The sequence below is a fragment of the Mustelus asterias genome, chromosome 14 (assembly GCF_964213995.1).
Source record: "Mustelus asterias chromosome 14, sMusAst1.hap1.1, whole genome shotgun sequence".
NCBI lineage: Eukaryota > Metazoa > Chordata > Chondrichthyes > Carcharhiniformes > Triakidae > Mustelus > Mustelus asterias.
Window position 1 is genome coordinate 93,347,795 of NC_135814.1, and position 17,811 is coordinate 93,365,605.

Consider the following 17,811-nt stretch of genomic DNA (forward strand, 5'->3'; position numbering starts at 1 on the left):
GGCTGGGGGTCAGGGCTGGTGACACAGGGGCTGGCCCGGCAGGTCTGGGGAGGCCAGTGATCTGGGAAGGTTGCAGGGCTGGCCAGCGATCAGAGGCCAGTGATCGGGAGGCCGGCAATGGGGAGGGGCGGGGAGGGGCACTGTGCATGGGCGGATCTTCACTGTGACAGATCGGTGCATGTGCAGTGGCCTGCACAGCACTATGGTGCCGGCCTCTTGGGCAGGATGAGGCCTCGCTCCCTACTTACCGGAGTGAATCACGCGAAGGCACTCTGCAATGCTCAGAGTATCAGAGATTCACTCCGGTCAAGGGGCGGGAAATACTCCTGTTTTCCTGCACATTGGGCATAGAGTTTTACAGCACAAAAAAAGGCCCTTCCGTCCATCATATCTGCACTGGATTTCAAGCACCTATCTATTTTATATCCCATTTTCCAGCACGTGGTCCCTAACCTTGTATTTCTCAGAGCACTGGCTTTTCTGAAAAATTCAATCAAATTCACTCAAGAATCTTCAACATTTGGGAGATAATTCTTTCCCCCCTGAATACCAGATCTAGCCATTGTGGAAACCAGACTATAACTCAATTGTCCCATGATGAACAAAATGCCAAAATGATAATGTCACTGGCCTATTAACCCAGAGATCTAGACTAATGTTCTGGGTCACAAGTTCAAATCCCACCACTGCATTTGAAGGAATTTGAATTCAATTAATAAACAAAAAATCTGGAATTCAAGTTAGCCTCAGTAATGGTGACCTAATGTGCTTTATGTCAGCATCAAGTTTGCACTGTGAGCAAATTGCTCAGGCCCTATTTTCTCAGTTTCCACAAGAAATCTGTTTTCGATGTAATGGCACCTAACCTCCTACCCCTTGCATATTTCCGATTTGTAATTGATATGTTTGCTATGTTTGAATCTGCAGCTGCACGCAAGAATTTCCTTACACATCTTAGTGGGCTCCATCCTACGCTCAAATTTATTCTTGAAATGGAGCAGTCAAATATGCTCCCTTTTGTAATAAGTCTGCGGAGGCAGAAGTGCCTTCACCAAAATCCCTTTATTTACAACTCTAACAGCAGTACACAGAGTGCTACCAGTTAACAGTCCACCTCTGGGGGTGTCAGAGGAACTAATACTCCAGTTAAGTACAAGGCAAAGACTCCCTGATTGGCCCATCAATTGGATCCTTAATCAGGGAGTTCATACTCCAATAGGCCAACCTCAATGGCCTGATTGAAGTTATTACACCTTTCTTTGACATTCTAGTTGAGAAATATGCCAATGGGTTTTCTACAAATGGAAGCCTACCTTCATTGGTCTACATATAAGCATTGGTATTCCTACAGTTCCATGCGCTGTATAATTATCCTTATCAGCCCCTCAAAAATAGGACCCGAGCCATTTGCTCATTGTGCAAGCTTGATGCTGAAATAGGGGGCATCAAAGCCATCATTTGGGATAATGGCGACCCTGATCAATTCATTGCTCAGTGTATTGTGGATACTCATAAATAGGCCTAAGGCCATCACTTTCAGTCTGAAAATTGCCTAGTCTACCTCAAATTACCCTTGTCTCAAAAATGTGAACAACAGGTCAAGCTAGCCGTTTCATGCTGCTGCTGTGCAGTAGGAACACGAGTGGTATTCTCCACTAACTGAATGTTGCCATCAAGCCAAAAAGACATTCAGCCTCTCACACGAATGAGTAATGCAGTGTATGAATTTCAGTGCCAGTGTGATGTCAGGTATGTAGGCCATATGTCCCAACGACTGGCAGATCATGTCAAACAGCACGTTCTTTTTGCTGTTTGCCACAAAGTACTGACTATACCCAACCAACTTGTGCTTGCAAAACTCAAAACCCAGGGCGGGATTTAACGCGCACCCTGCTGTATGTTTCTTTTGGTTCTGCCATTGTCAATGGGGTTTCCTGTTGAATGCACCCCTCACCGCTGGGAAACCCGCAGCAGGGGAACACCATCAGTGGATGCAATAGATCCTGCCAGCATGAACGCCCAAAAGGTTCTGGCCATGGTGTCCAACATTAGATCCAATTCTGTGATTGGACAGCACTTGCTAAACAATCCTGACTGTGTTAAGAATTGCATTGACTGCTATTTTAGCATTACCAGTCGGGCTTGCAGTGTCGCTCACCTATAACTAGAAGCTATATATGTTCACACACATAGCCCTGTCCTTTGCAGACAGAAGGGACATGTCCATGCACTGCACATTTTCCAACTAGATAAAAGCTTGGGGGACAACCATTCCTTTGGTTATACCCCATGGGTATTATACATTACATTGTAATGGTATTATACCTTGACCAATCAGAGTCAACCTGCTTCGTTTGAATTTAAACAAAAGCTTGGCAGTTAACTGTTTCCTGGTGCTTTCCCCATAGCAATGCTTCTGCTAATCACAGTCCATTTCCCAACCAATCAGTACTCTCTAGTAATGCAGTATAATTCCCTTTACAATTGGTATTCTCGTTGATCTGTCCTAATGAATCCGCGCTCACCCCAAAACTAGACAATCCTGCCCAAGGTCAATGGACCTTTGCACCCCCACCCCCTCCGCTTGCTACGATTCCTGTGGCGAGCGGGAGGGGAAAATTCCCCACAAAAAATTTCGACATAATGGGTGGGATTTTACGGCCTCGCTCATCCTGAAACTGTTAAATCCCACCCAAGGTCGACGGACCTTCCCATGGTCTGCCCCTCGCCCACTCTGGCTTCCGTGGCGAGTGGAGCGGTAAAATTACGGTCAATGTCTCTTTATTTAGCAATACACAAGTTCTGCACTACCAAATACTTAAGTAGCTTTAAGTGTAGTTACAGTTTTAATGTAAGAAAGTGGGTAGCCAATCTGTATACAAACAGAAATATGATGTTGACAAAATAATAGGCTAAAAACTTGAGAGTGCTGGTTTTTGGCTGCAGGGATTGAGATGCAAGACTACCCTCCAGTCAATGAAGACAACGCAGACAGCACACAAATGCTGTCTGCTCATTACCATGTTTATGATGTGCAGTTGCCGATTGGTTGCTTGCTCAGCAGGAGGCCCAGATGTATAAAAGAGGTTAGCATAAGTTCTGGACTTAAAACCAGCCTGCAACTCTTAAAAGGGAGGTGATGCATTCTGACTGCAGCACATGATGGAACTGTCTCCAGAATTTTATTCCGAGAAGGAATAGGGAGCACCAATGGAGTAGAAGGCCTGTCATTCATATGCTCCACCTCACCCTCACACACTTACCACTACTGCAAACCTCATATTACAGCTACCACACACAGGTATATCACACAATCACATCGTTGTACACTAACTGATAGTGCCCGGCTAGGCCATCTGCAGTCTCAAGAACAGATGAAATAGGAGCAGGAGTAGACCACAGGAGTACACCATTCAAAATAATCTTCGTGGATCTGGGGTTTCAATTCCATTTTCCTAACCACTCCCCATAATCCCTTAATTCCCTGAGAAACCAAGGGTGGAATTTTCCCAAAAATTGTCTAAACAATCTTCCCACACTTCACCATTGTTTTGGGAGAGGAACAAGTTTTGTATCAGTTCTGAGAGGGGCAGGGCCTAAATACACTGGCGAGTCTGGCTTCACAGAGATCGGGCACTGTTTTTAAAGGGCAGCCCGATCTCAAATTGAAATTGAAGAAACCCCTCCATCACCCCCATGAATAACTGGACCCTCCCTTCATTGAAGGCATGTTTCATCAATCCTCTCCTCAATATAGGCTGCTGTTTTCGGGGCATTGGGGCCCTCACCCAATATGTTCACCTTCATGCCTACCCCCCTCCCCCGCCCGCCTCATGATCCACACCCTTCATGTTCCACTGCCTTCATGCCCTCTCAAGCCGTATCCTCACATCCCACTCCTCTTCAGGTCCCACCCCCTTGGCATTGTCACTGGCACCTTGGCAGTGCCCATCTGGAACGTGGCATGTCAGGGTGCCAGGTAACACTGCCCGATGGACACTGTCCAGCCATGTCCCCGACCACCCGGGGGCTTCAATGACCTCCAAGCCACCCCCCCCCCCCTCCCCACACACTGGCATGGTCATCACGTCTGGTCTCCGTTTGTGGAGAATCACTACTGATTCTCGCTGGGTTCCCGCTGTGTCCAAAGGTCGGAGAATCCTGGGAGCAGGGAGAATCCGGCTTGAAACTGACAAAGCATATTTAAATACTTATTTAAATATGCTAATCTGATTCCAGCCCCCACTGGGCGAGAACAAGATTACATCTGGGCGTGATGGCTGGGAGAGTCCCAGTAGGGGTTTGCGTCGGCGCTAAACATGCTCGGCCCCTGCCCTCTCCGACCCCGCACCGTCCTAATGTGGAAAGGTAAGGATATTTGGAGCAATTGTGATGTGAGGATATTTTCATGGGAACCAAAGTCTGATTAGCTGCTCATGACTAGCCTGCCTAGAGGGATGGTGTTCCGGATGCTTCCTTCATTTCTCCTCCCAAAGGCCTCGCCAAAGGCCTAGTGGCAAGAGTTGCTGTTCTAAACCGCTGTTTTAGAACACCAATATTGCTTGTTGCAACATGGCCCTTGCTGTATTCTCAATGCTCATATGTAGTCAGGTAGTGAACTGGAGTAATGAGGCAAGTGTAGAGAGAGTAGCCTTTGTTATGAAATAGCTACCCTCTGATTCACTGGCTCAAACATGGTTGGAACAGCTGACTGGTGCAGGGTAAAAAACATGGTGGCTGCTGCCAAGATGGTGAGAATCCTTCCTTTCTTGTACATCTACCCTTTGAGATGTGACATCTGCATGTATGCAGTCAATGGTTCCCTTGGAACATTGGAAATCTTGCCATTTGTCCGTTCCTCCTGTTTCTCTCTGCTCAAAGAAAAGACGTGATGTGGAGATGCCGGCGTTGGACTGGGGTAAACACAGTAAGAAGTTTAACAACACCAGGTTAAAGTCCAACAGGTTTATTTGGTAGCAAAAGCCACAAGCTTTCGGTACCGTAAGCCCCTTCTTCAGGTGAGTGGGAATTCTGTTCACAAACAGGGCATATAAAGACACAAACTCAATTTACAGAATAATGTACAGAACGGAACAGAATGGGCTTTATAATCCCAGATTTATTACAGAATTCTAGTTTCATCAGCTGCCATGGTGGGATTTGAACCCAGGTCCCCATTAGCCTCGGCCTCTAGTGGCATTGCCACCATGCCAACGCCTCCCCTAATTCTCCACTTTTTAGTTGTTTCTACAAATACTTGAGTATTACATCAACACATTCACTGACTAAACCTTACATCAATGCCATCAATTGAAATTAGATGATACCATTCACTTAATTTAGCTCAGGCAGAACTCACATTCACAAAAAGTATACTCAAGAAGCCCATATTTCTTTGAAAAACCAAATACAAGACTATAAATTTTAAAATTCCTGAACCTGAAGAAAGTATCAGCCAGTTTTAAAACATGGCTGTTAGTTTTCTGCAACTCAATAAACATCGGGTGAAATTTCCATTTTTTCCAAAAAAATAAGCACAATGCATTTTTAAATGAAATTAATGAACTGCTAAAATAATCACATAAATAACACATTATCCAAAAAGAAGCTTTAATCTCCAGTGGTCAACATACTAATATTGCTGCATATATCATTTTATTACATTAAAGGCATTATTTAAATTCAAATTATCATTACTTGAATATGAATGTGCCAACTCAAGAATCTAAAAATGCATTTTGTTGCCTTGACAGAATTTAATTCAAAACATTCTCTCATTGTAAGTTGCAATTTATTTACTCTATAACTAGGCAGTTGAAATTGCTCTGAAATATGAATACAGGATTTGGCAATCATGAATTTAGTGAATGAAGCATCACCATGCTCCACATGAAAATGCTTTAAAATAGTATTTTTGCCGAATGAAAGGCTCAAGACCCAGCTATAAATGTACATAATTAAAATGGTCACACTATAAATGTGTGCGTCACATTCATACATATTTTGTATGTACCATCATTCCAATTATCAAGAATCTGTTCAGCTAACTATGGTGATTTGCTTAAGTATGATTTTTGCTCGGCAGATAGAAAAAAACTACCACAAAGAAGCAAGAACCAGCAGCCCATGCAAAACCAATCAATTTAATCAGTCTTTCTTTACAAAGAACCGGTAACTACAACAAAAAAAGCAATTAAACTACTCAAATAAATTTTCTGACTTCCTTGAGCAATCTCATATCTAAAAAGTTGTAAAATAACACATTAAAAAGGCTCTGAATCCTCCCTATGTTATATTGCAAATCTGTCCATAAAGCCTTATTTCAAGGGCCTAGGGCTGAATTTTATGGGGCACCAAGATCCCTGCCCTGCACTAGCTAAAAGATCGCCGGGGCACCCACCAATAGGAAAAACAGCTGCCCCCGCTGTCATTTAACAGCTAATTGGTCATTAATAGGTTATAAGCAGGATTTTCACCCTTCAGGATCAGGAAGCCCTGCCTCAGAGTACTCCTGGCCAATCGGATGGCTAACAGCTTTGTGCTCCCAACAGTGCCAGATGCAAGTAATGGCCACTGCCGGGATTACAAGCAGTTCCCAATGGAAATCATCACTGATTTTACCGGGGTCAGTCTGGCAGTCTCAGTGAGGGGGGTTGAGGGGGTGTTGCAGGTCGGGGGAGGGTAAAGAGGGAAGTCTGATCTTGGGGGTGGGGAGTGTAGTTACCTGGGAACTGGAAAAGGAGGTTCCCCTTCTTTTCCTGACACCAAACCATGCAGCTAAAGCTGCTGGGCTACTCGTTTGACGCGGGCCTCTCCGGCAGCGGGATGAGGCTCTTAAGGGTCACAATAGGCTTAAGGGTGGGATGGCTGCCAAGATGCCTCCGCCACTTCCCATAACATTTCATATAGGCCAGGGGTGGGTGGGAAGGCCATATGCTGGATTTTACAAGGTCATAGTCCCCCACCTTCAAACCAGCCAGTAGAGGAGCATTAAATCCAGCATGTAATCGTTTTAGGAGCCAGTGGCCTGAATCTTGCACTATTTCTGGAGCTTGATTTTTTTCATTGAGTTTTTGGACTTAGGCTTAAGCCTCTTTGCATGTCAGCACTCAGGTAAACCATTTGAGTTTCTCATAGTTTTTCTACCATATTCCAGTCTTCAGTGCTTCCTGAATCACACCATTTTTGTTGTACCAGTTTTAAGCTAAGAGCATAATTTCTCCCTCCATGGAAATCCCCCAATCCATATTGCTTGTGTTGGTTCTTGCTTGTTTGTGATTGTTTTTTTTCATCTGCCCACTTGACCTTGCCATCTCATGTGGCCTCACTACCCCTATCATATCAACTTATCTATCGAAAACTATCCCTGATTATGCCCTTGTCTTACTCTCATCTCACCTCTCCCATGCCCCTCCTTCTGTGCCCACCCCTGGAAAAAAACTATCCCCCAATTCCTTACAATGGAACTTTCAAAATCCCAAATATTTAGCCTTTATCCACTATCCACCACATTTCTGCAATTAACGATTTGCTTAACCACATCCTCACCTCCAACTTAGTCCATACTAAAACCATTAATATCTCTCACTATGTTTATTTTTCCTGGGATGACCCTCATCTCTGCTCCCTTAAGTTCAAGGAATGCAGGCTTGAATGGAAATGATGGACAACTGGTTTAGCCATTCCAACTGGATGAGGCTGTACTTGCACTTCCCCAATTCCATTCTTATTATCTAACTAGCCAGAGAATAATCTGCAATAGTTTCCCTTCTTGATCCACACCACTGCTTCTGGCGATCCCCAAAATTCAATCCTTGAATCGTTCCTATTTTTCATTTACACGTTGCCCCTTAGCAAGACAATCTGAATGTCAGTTCTCACATGTACACTGACGGCACCCAACTCTATATCACCACCATGTCTCTTAACTCATCTGAAATATCAGACTGCTTGCCCATGTACTGAATAAGCAAAATTTCCCTCAATTAAATATTGCAAAGACAAAAGCCAGTGTCTTCAGTCCCTGCCACAAACTCCATTTCGAGCCTCCATCAGTCTCCCTGGCAACTGAACCAGACCATGAGTCGAACTTCTAACAACATATTTATGCCACCAATAAGCCTACTTACTTACAACTTTATATCACTTGCTGACAGCATCCTTCATGTTATCCTCATGTTACATTTAGACTTGACTTTTCTAATACACACCTGGCTGGCCTACCAGAATTTTTCCTTCAAAAAAACTTCAGGTCATTCACAACTCTGCAACCCTTGTCTCACCAAGTTCCGTCCATCTATCAATCCTGTGATTGTTGACCTGCATTGGCTCCCAGCCAACTATTAAGACCTCAATTTGAATGCCCTCATTCTTGTTTTCAAATCCCTACATGGTCTCACCCTTCTCAATGCTTGCAATTTGCTCCTATCCCCTCTCCCCCCAACCCTTTGAGATATTTGTACTCCTCTAATTCTGGTCTCTTAATTACCCTTGATTTTAATCACTCCTCCACTGGTGACTGTGCCTTCAACTATCAAGTCCCTAAACTGTATAATTCCCTGCCTAAACCTCTCTATTCTGTACCTCCCTTTCTCCTTTAATACTTTACCTCGGTATTCACGGTGGAAAGGAATCTGGGTGGTTGTACTGCTGGTTTGCGGTGGACAGAAAGGATCGAGCATGTGGACATAAAGAAAGAGGATGTGTTGGAACTATTGAATGGCATCAAGGTTGGTAAGTCGCCGGGACCGGATGGGATGTACCCCAGGTTACTGTGGGAGGCGAGGGAGGAGATTGCGGAGCCTTTGGCGATGATCTTTGCATCGTCGATGGAGACGGGAGAGGTTCCGGAGGATTGGAGGATTGCAGATGTGGTCCCTATATTCAAGAAAGGGAACAGGGACAGCCCGGGAAATTACCGACCGGTGAGTCTAACCTCAGTGGTTGGTAAGTTGATGGAGAGGATCCTGAGAGACAGGATTTATGATCATCTAGAGAAGTTTAGTATGATCAAAAGTAGTCAGCACGGCTTTGTCAAGGGCAGGTCGTGCCTTACGAGCCTGGTTGAGTTCTTTGAAAATGTGACCAAACACATTGACGAAGGAAGAGCGGTGGATGTGGTCTATATGGACTTCAGCAAGGCGTTCGATAAGGTCCCCCATGCAAGACTTCTTGAGAAAGTGAGAGGGCATGGGATCCAAGGGGCTATTGCCTTGTGGATCCAGAACTGGCTTGCCTGCAGAAGGCAGAGAGTGGCTGTGGAGGGGTCTTTCTCTGCATGGAGGTCAGTGACCAGTGGAGTGCCCCAGGGATCTGTTCTGGGACCCTTGCTGTTTGTCATTTTCATAAATGACCTGGATGAGGAAGTGGAGGGATGGGTTGGTAAGTTTGCTGACGACACCAAGGTAGGTGGTGTTGTGGATAGTTTGGAGGGATGTCAGAAGTTGCAGCGAGACATAGATAGAATGCAAGACTGGGCGGAGAAGTGGCAGATGGACTTCAACCCGGATAAGTGTGTGGTGATCCATTTTGGCAGATCCAATGGGATGAAGCAGCAGTATAATATGAAGGGTACCATTCTTAGCAGTGTAGAGGATCAGAAGGACCTTGGGGTCCGGGTCCATAGGACTCTTAAATCGGCCTCGCAGGTGGAGGATGCGGTCAAGAAGGCGTACGGCGTACTGGCCTTCATTAATCGAGGGATTGAGTTTAGGAGTCGGGAGATAATGCTGCAGCTTTATAGGACCCTGGTTAGACCCCACTTGGAGTACTGCGCGCAGTTCTGGTCACCTCATTACAGGAAAGATGTTGAAGCCATTGAAAGGGTGCAGAGGAGATTTACAAGGATGTTGCCTGGATTGGGGGGCATGCCTTATGAGGATAGGTTGAGGGAGCTTGGTCTCTTCTCCCTGGAGAGACGAAGGATGAGAGGTGACCTGATAGAGGTTTACAAGATGTTGAGAGGTCTGGATAGGGTAGACTCTCAGAGGCTATTTCCAAGGGCTGAAATGGTTGCTACGAGAGGACACAGGTTTAAGGTGCTGGGGGGTAGGTACAGAGGAGATGTCAGGGGTAAGTTTTTCACTCAGAGGGTGGTGGGTGAGTGGAATCGGCTGACGTCGGTGGTGGTGGAGGCAAACTCGTTGGGGTCTTTTAAGAGACTTCTGGATGAGTACATGGGATTTAATGGGATTGAGGGCTATAGATAGGCCTAGAGGTGGGGATGTGATCGGCGCAACTTGTGGGCCGAAGGGCCTGTTTGTGCTGTGGCTTTCTATGTTCTATGTTCTTAAGATGCTACCTCATATCTCCGTTTGTAGCTTAATGTCATACTTTGCTTTATAATGCTCCAGTGAAGTGCCTTGGGACATTTTCATGCATTAAAGAAATTTAATTTGTTATTGTTGTAGTTATTCTCGACTGTCACTGCTAGGCCTGGCCTGACAAGAGCCTGACTCAACCACTCTGCTCCTTTTTCCTATTCGCAAGGTTGCCATTTCGTCCAAATGGATACCTATCTTCCATGTTCAAAAATTTATCTTGTCTAGTACACACCATCATGGGAGATCCACTTGTATACATCAGGCAAGATTTTTGAATCAAAATATAGAAGTGGGTGGGTGTGAATATTCATGCCGTGCACCAATTTGCTGGCACAATCTTGTCCCCAGGCGATTTTTTCAAAGGAAGGATTAGGGGTCAGAAATGGCAGGTAGCCATTTAAGATGACTTAATAGTCTATTGTCAGAGGCTGACTAGAACATTTCAGCAGGCTTGCAGGCCCCCAAAGCATCGATAGCTATACCATTAAATAGAGTTGGCCTCCCAGTAGCAAATAAGTAAACAAGTTCTCCAGTCAGGCTTTGAGGCAATCCCTGCCTGTCTGGATACACCTGCAACTGCAGACCTCCCTATGAAGATGCTCCCTCCACAAAGGTGGCCTGGCTGCTGAGGACATTTTTAAAATTTAAAACTTATAAAAGATGCAGAGAGAGCACCTCAAGATGAAGGCGCCATCGCTCTCCCTTACTTGAACTGCTAGCTGCTGCTCCAACTTAGCTGGGAAGGCCTCCTATTAGCCTTTCAGCTTTGAGAATCAGCCCACCATTCTTAACTGGACAGCAATCCTTGGATGGTAAGCCCACCCTCTAACCACTACTTGATCAATTTGGGGAAAATTGATCACTGCGGGTGACTGCGGAGTCATCGCACCCACTTGGCCCTGATGTTGGGCTCCTGACCCAAAACTCTGCTCATTATTATTTCAGGCTAGATCTGACTGTCAAAGAAATTGTTGAAGGCATCCCAAAGCTTTCTTGAAAACAAACCTCCCAAAAATTGGCTACTTTTAAAGTGGATTGAAATATTAATTAACTAAATATTTTTTCTTAACTGTAGAACATGGACCATGACTTATTTGTGGCAACAGATGACGAGCCAGTTTTAGGTTTCTGCCTCTGTCTTTGAAATTTTACAAGGGTCAGATCCATTTTGATGTAAAATACTCTCATTGTTATTTGACTGCTGCTTTGAGTTAGAAAATGAAGCAATTTTATTCTAATATAAAGTAACTTCAATAATATTCAAAAGCCCATATTTGGAGAGGTATCAACTGATATCAATTAACGTGATATTTAAATAATATTTTGCCAGTTATCAGTAGTTAAGCATTAACTTATCATTACAGTTATATATTCTAAATGAATTACACAGAGTCTATAAAATTCTGCAAAATCATAAAATTCATCAATGTTTTCTACAGAAAGGGTAAAGCACTATAAAATTGATTTATGGATTGCATCAGGTCATTCTGACTTAAAGGATCCCTACATGATGACTTTGGTGGTAGCATCTGAAAAAATAGCAGTGCACATGTGACAATTATCAGAAGATGAAAAATCCAATAAATAATATTGGAAGGAAGTGTTCCTGTCCTAATAGGAAAAAATATATACCAATACTAACTTGATTTCTCAGTTAAATGAAATATAAGCTCAAATATATTGTAGCAACACGTGCCAAGTTGCAAAATACTGGTAGGTGTTTACTCTACCAAGCATAATCTGGATCATGTATTCCACCTGGGACCTAATCAGCATTGCTGTAGGAAAGTAGAGGAACTCTGCCACACACACACAGAATCTGGAACAATCCTAGATTGCTCTACAGTTGCTTATGGCTGAGATGCTTAATGGAAGGCCACAATTGTAGTCTTAGCAATGCTAAATTGAAGTAGAATTAACAGTTAGTTATTTCTAGAATGCAAATGGAATACATTTATTACTAAACATTACCATACATTATTACTAAATAAAACCATTGGGGGAGATGGTGGTACATCATCTTTTGGCCTTTAATGTAACGGGTTGGAGTATAAGAATAAATAATTCTAACTACAGTTGAACAAGATTTTGGTGAGACCGCATGTGGAGTAATGTGTGCAGTTTTGGTCTCCACATTGAAGAAAGGATATACTTGCAATGGAGGCATTCACTGGAGGTTCATTAAATTGGTCTCTGGGATGTGAGGGTTGCCCCAGATGAGAGGCTGAATAAACTGGGCTTATATTCTCTGGGGTTTTGAAGAATAAGAAGATATCTCATTGCAAAATATAAAATTCTGAAGGAGCTTGGTAGGGTGGACACAGGATGATTGTTTCCATTGGTCAGGGAATCGAAAACACAGGAGCACAGTCTGAGGCTAAAGGATCAATCATTTAGGATAGTGATAGGAGTAATTTCTTCACTCAAAGGGTTGTGAAGCTTTGAAATTCTCTACTCCAGAGGGCTGTGGGTGCTCTATTGTTGAATCCATTTATAAAGATTTTTAGTGTTTAGAAATAATAGATATGGGGAATTGGCAGGAAAATTGAGTTGAAGCCTAAGGTTAGCTATGATTATATTGAATAGCAGAGCTGGCTTAGTGGGCTATATGGTCTACTCTTGCTTCTATTTCTCATGTTTTTATGTTCTCGTTGCAAAAGAACCATCCTTATTACTGTACACCAAACAGAAAGAATCTTATTGATGAACTTTGATATAAATTTAAATTAAAAACACATGGTTAAATAGAGTGAATGTTTTAAAAAATTTAAATGCTTTTGCACTAAGCTGTATAGCTTGGAAGATGCCAAGAGTTCCATTCATAAACTGTACTAAGATAACTATACAAAATAGAAAATGATCTTTTAAATAGATTTTCAGTCAATGAGGACCATTTTTAGAAAAAAATAATTGTTTCCATCTTCATAATGGACAGGAAACCAAACAGATAAAACAATAAGGCCCAAGCTATACACTCTAAAAAGCAAGGAGTAAAGGTTTGGAATGGCAGAAAACAGGAGTTAAAATTAGGAGGGAATGGGGGAAAAATGAACAGAAGAAAAAAAAACATGAGCAAAGCATTCACTCATTTTTCTATGTCAAAATTGAGTTTTTAACATTTATAGGGCAATTTTAACCTAAGCTGCCTGTTTAGAAACTGGCAGTATTAGGTGCAAGTTTATACCCCATTCGATTTCCCTCTTTGTTGAATTGAAGAGTTATATTTTCAGTTGGGGAGGTGATGGCCCAGTGGTATTATCGCTAGACTATTAATCTAGAAACTCAGCTAATGTTCTGAAATCCTGCCACAGCAGCAGGTGGAATCCGATGGTGGAATCTGAATTCAATAAAAAAATCTGGAATTAAGAATCTACTGATGACCATGAAACCATTATCAATTGTTGGAAAAACCCATCTTGAGAGAAGGAAATCTGCTGTCCCTACCTGGTGTGGCCTATATGTGACTCCAGAGCCACAGCAATGTGGCTGATTCTCAACTGCCCTTGGACAACTACGGATGGGTAATAAATGCCGCCCGGCCAGCAACGCACATGTCCCACAAATGAATTTTTAAAAATCGATTTCCTGACGGCAAATGTGGCTAAGATGAACCCCTTAATAGTTTAGAGCTAATATTACAATAATAAAGTTATTTATTATATTTAATTTTATTACTGCAATATTTTTTTATTGCAATCTTTCAGTGTGTGTATTATAAAACAAACAAATCCAGCCAACTCACAGAGGCAGGAATTACCCTGAATCTGCCAGCAATCCAAAGGTTGTGTATACCTGCCCACAGAAATTTCCACGACTGAACACAACATATTATTTCCTCCTATTAGAGCAAACTGCCCACCCCTCACCATACCGATATTAACATTACACCGTTTTTAAAAAAAGTAGAAGTCATTGCAAACAAAATAAATTCACAAAGATTTCTTAAAATTAAAAGGACTACTGAAAAACCTACTGATTCTTACTTCAGAACTGCTGTAGAAAACACAGGTAATAGAAGACATGCACCTTCAGTGTGCAATGCATCAAACAGGACCATGCCTAAAAACAAGGTTCTGCACTGTTAAGATACAGGAAATGTCAAACATAACTAATAGAGAAAGAAAAACTAGAAATGGCTGGAATACATTACGTTCACTTTGGGGGATTTTGCAGGAGGTTTTTACATTGATAGTGATACTATCTTAAAAATTCGTTCTTTTTGCAGACTGTTTTACTCTCTTTTTACTAATTGAAAGCAAATTGAATAATCCAGTTAAGATGGTTGCACCATACTTCACAATATGTGTAATTGTCTGTTGTATATAGACGCACTGGACATTACATTTGCTTATCTAACCAGGGAAACACTGGGGGTTTCCATTCCTGACAAAATCAAAACTTTGGCTAGAGACCTATGATGACCAAAGTAGAACATAAGAACATAAGAACTAGGAGCAGGAGTAGGCCATCTGGCCCCTTGAGCCTGCTCCGCCATTCAATAAGATCATGGCTGATCATTTTGTGGACTCAGTTCCACTTACCCGCCATAACCCTTAATTCCTTTACTTTTCAAAAATTTATCTATCCTTTTACTGTAGGTGGAAAGGCACTTGCTCCTATACAGTAGACAACATATAAACTTACCAGAATGTGTCCTGAGGTGCCCAGTCAGTGCATCTCGCCGCCTGCAGGCATAGCTGCAGAAAGGGCATTTGAAAGGTTTCTCTCCTGTATGCAACTTGATGTGCCTCAGTAGGTTTCCTTTTTGGGTAAATGAAGCACCGCACTGGTTGCAGTGGAAAGGACGTTCACCTGTAACACATAAAACCAGGATAGCACACCTGCGATCAAAAGCAGAGTTCAAAGGGACCAGGTGCTGAAAATATTACCATGACAGACATTGTTTCCATGGTAGCGGCTTCCAAGTCTTACCATTAATACATCTCCCACAAAAGAAAATCACTGGAAGAAGTGGCTTGAGCTGGGTGGCATGAGGAATTGATCAAAAATGTGCAGTTCAAATGACAGGGAAGAGGGTTTCCTCTGAATTTTAAGCGCAGCAGAATTCTAAACAAATTGTCTACAAACAGGCTTACATAAAACACATCGAAAAAAATTGTCCCCATGATCACTGAAACACACTGTATCTGCTGTGTTAATTCAGTTGTTAATAATTCTAACTCATAATTGCACTGATGATGTCATCAGTATTGCTTAAAGCAGAGATGATCATATTCCATCTTCATGGACTATTTATTGCATATCATGGGGTCCTGTGGGTCACATTTGAAGAAGTATAGTACAAAACATCAAAGGTCACACCCCCCAAGCTAAACTACACACTTCAATTAAAAATTAGTTTTCTGTAATTAAAAGCGTAGTGTCTGTGAGATAGATACAACCATTTAAATATATATATATTTATGCATTTAAATTTTTTTTTTAAACTACTGAGAGACAGAAACAAAACCACAATACTGTAATGCTTTTTATTGTGCGCAGATGTTGGCACTTAAAATCTTTACTTGGAAAAGAGTGTATTGATTCAGACTAGCTGCAATTTACACTGCTGTCAGGCTGTTGCAGTGATCATTTATACAATCTAACTGGATCCAGCAGTCATCGTAATCAGAGGTTGTGACTACAGGTTTCACTGCTGTTATTACTGTTTGTAATGATCAATTCAAAAATTCAAAGCAATTAAAAAAAAAACACGTTGCATTAAAAAAAGCACAATGACACAGCACATGATTCTATCAACCTATTTGTAAATGAACACATTAAAGACATGATTTAATATTCTGCAATTGGTATAGTATTGCTGCCCATGGACAAAATGTTGAATTCTGACATGCCCCTAGAAGTTTAATTTTCAAATTATTGTAGCCTCCTCATTCAGTCAAACATTACCTTAGTTACAATGCAAAGTAATTGGAAACCTGCTGTAGAACCACTAAGAGTGTTTCACATTCATTCTGAAGCTGTGTTATGCTTAATCCCAGTTTCAGCATTTTAAAATATTTCAATGATTCTTCCTTGATTTTGGATCACCCTATATCAGTGATACAGTCTTCTCTCAATCCCCCAATTACTACTGTTCATGTCATGTCATGTTAAGTCATGAAATGTGTGCTCTCCTTGGCTCACTGTTTGCTGATGCCTGTCAATGGTGGTTTGCACTCTCATGGGGCAGGGTAAGAAGGCAGGTACCATGTATAACTCAGCAAGATGGGAACTGAAACTGCACTGTTGGCATTGTTCCGAACCATACTTTAGCTATCGAGCCAACTGAGCTAACCAACACCGCCAATTACAATTGTTACTCCACAAATATATTTTTATATGTTGACACCAGAATAGTATTTGGCATCAGAATGAGGTCACTCGCCCTACAGGAATTGTCCCTCCCCCTCGGGAGAAACATCGTTTCCACATGGTGCTTTCTATTGTTGGCACAGCACAGAATAGACTTGTACCATTTAAAGTTGATACTGCAAGTTTATGAAGCCATTGAAAATGTCAACAAAGCATTACAGTTTATTTCTAAAGGAACAGAGCTGAGAAGCAAAGAGGTTATGCTAACCTTGCATTTTATCTCGGTTAGACCACACTTAAGACTACTGTGCTCATTTCTAGTCTCCTAGTTACAAAGAGGATCTGGAGGCACTGATGAAGATTTACAAGGACGATACCAGAAATGAGGAGTTAGAACTATCAGGAAAAAACTGAGGCTGGGGCTCTCTTCTCGAGAAAAAAAGAAAACTGAGAGGTGATCTAATAGATGTATTTAAAAATCTAGATGAGTTAAATGGAGCAGCATGGATAAGGTGTTTCCACTTGTGAGAGATCCAAAATTAAAGGTTATAAATACAAGATAGTCACTAATAAATCCAATAGGAATTTCAAGAGATACTCCTTTACCCAGCGAGTGGTCATGGAGTAGTTGAGGTGAATAGCATAGCTGTTTTTAAGGGGAAGCTAGTTCAATACCCGACGGTGAAAGAAATAGAACAGTGTGATGACACGGTTAGATGAAGTATGGTGGGTGTGGGTTTGTTTGGAGCATAAACACAGGTCAGTTGGGCTGAATAGCCTGTTTCTGTGCTGTGAAGTCTATCGATCAGATCTTTCTGCAGTGGGGCATCTCACTGCATGTCCTATTAGTTACACTTTCTTGTGTATGTTTAGTTTTAAAACATTTTTGCTCACAATGTTGCTACATGTGTAAGCTGATGACTCCACAGCTAGGGCGACCGGACATTTGGTACCTTGGTAAACAATGGTTAAAGAAATGCACTGTTGATCACAATGAGAAGTAAGGATTGAAAGAGAAACAGAGGAAGGACTGAGAAGGTGAATTAGGTTGGGTGAATTAAAGTCAGATCAGATAATGAAAGAAGATTGGATTAAGTGGGGGTGGGGGAGGAAAAACAAAAGCAAAAGTAAGAAAATGTTAAAATTTATAATTTTTAAGATCTCCTAAAACAAT

The 17,811-nt window shown here is 42.1% G+C and overlaps 1 protein-coding gene across 12 annotated transcripts in view; it reads right to left on the reverse strand.

The window, feature by feature from the left end:
* LOC144503877 (zinc finger protein Helios-like) overlaps nucleotides 1–17,811 on the reverse strand; it is a 124,034-nt gene that overhangs the window by 45,603 nt on the left and 60,620 nt on the right. For all 12 annotated transcript variants that reach the window (XM_078228897.1, XM_078228896.1, XM_078228893.1 and 9 more), the window contains one exon: nucleotides 14,967–15,134. In XM_078228897.1, the coding sequence (XP_078085023.1) occupies nucleotides 14,967–15,134 (168 nt within the window). The remainder of the gene's footprint in view (nucleotides 1–14,966; nucleotides 15,135–17,811) is intronic.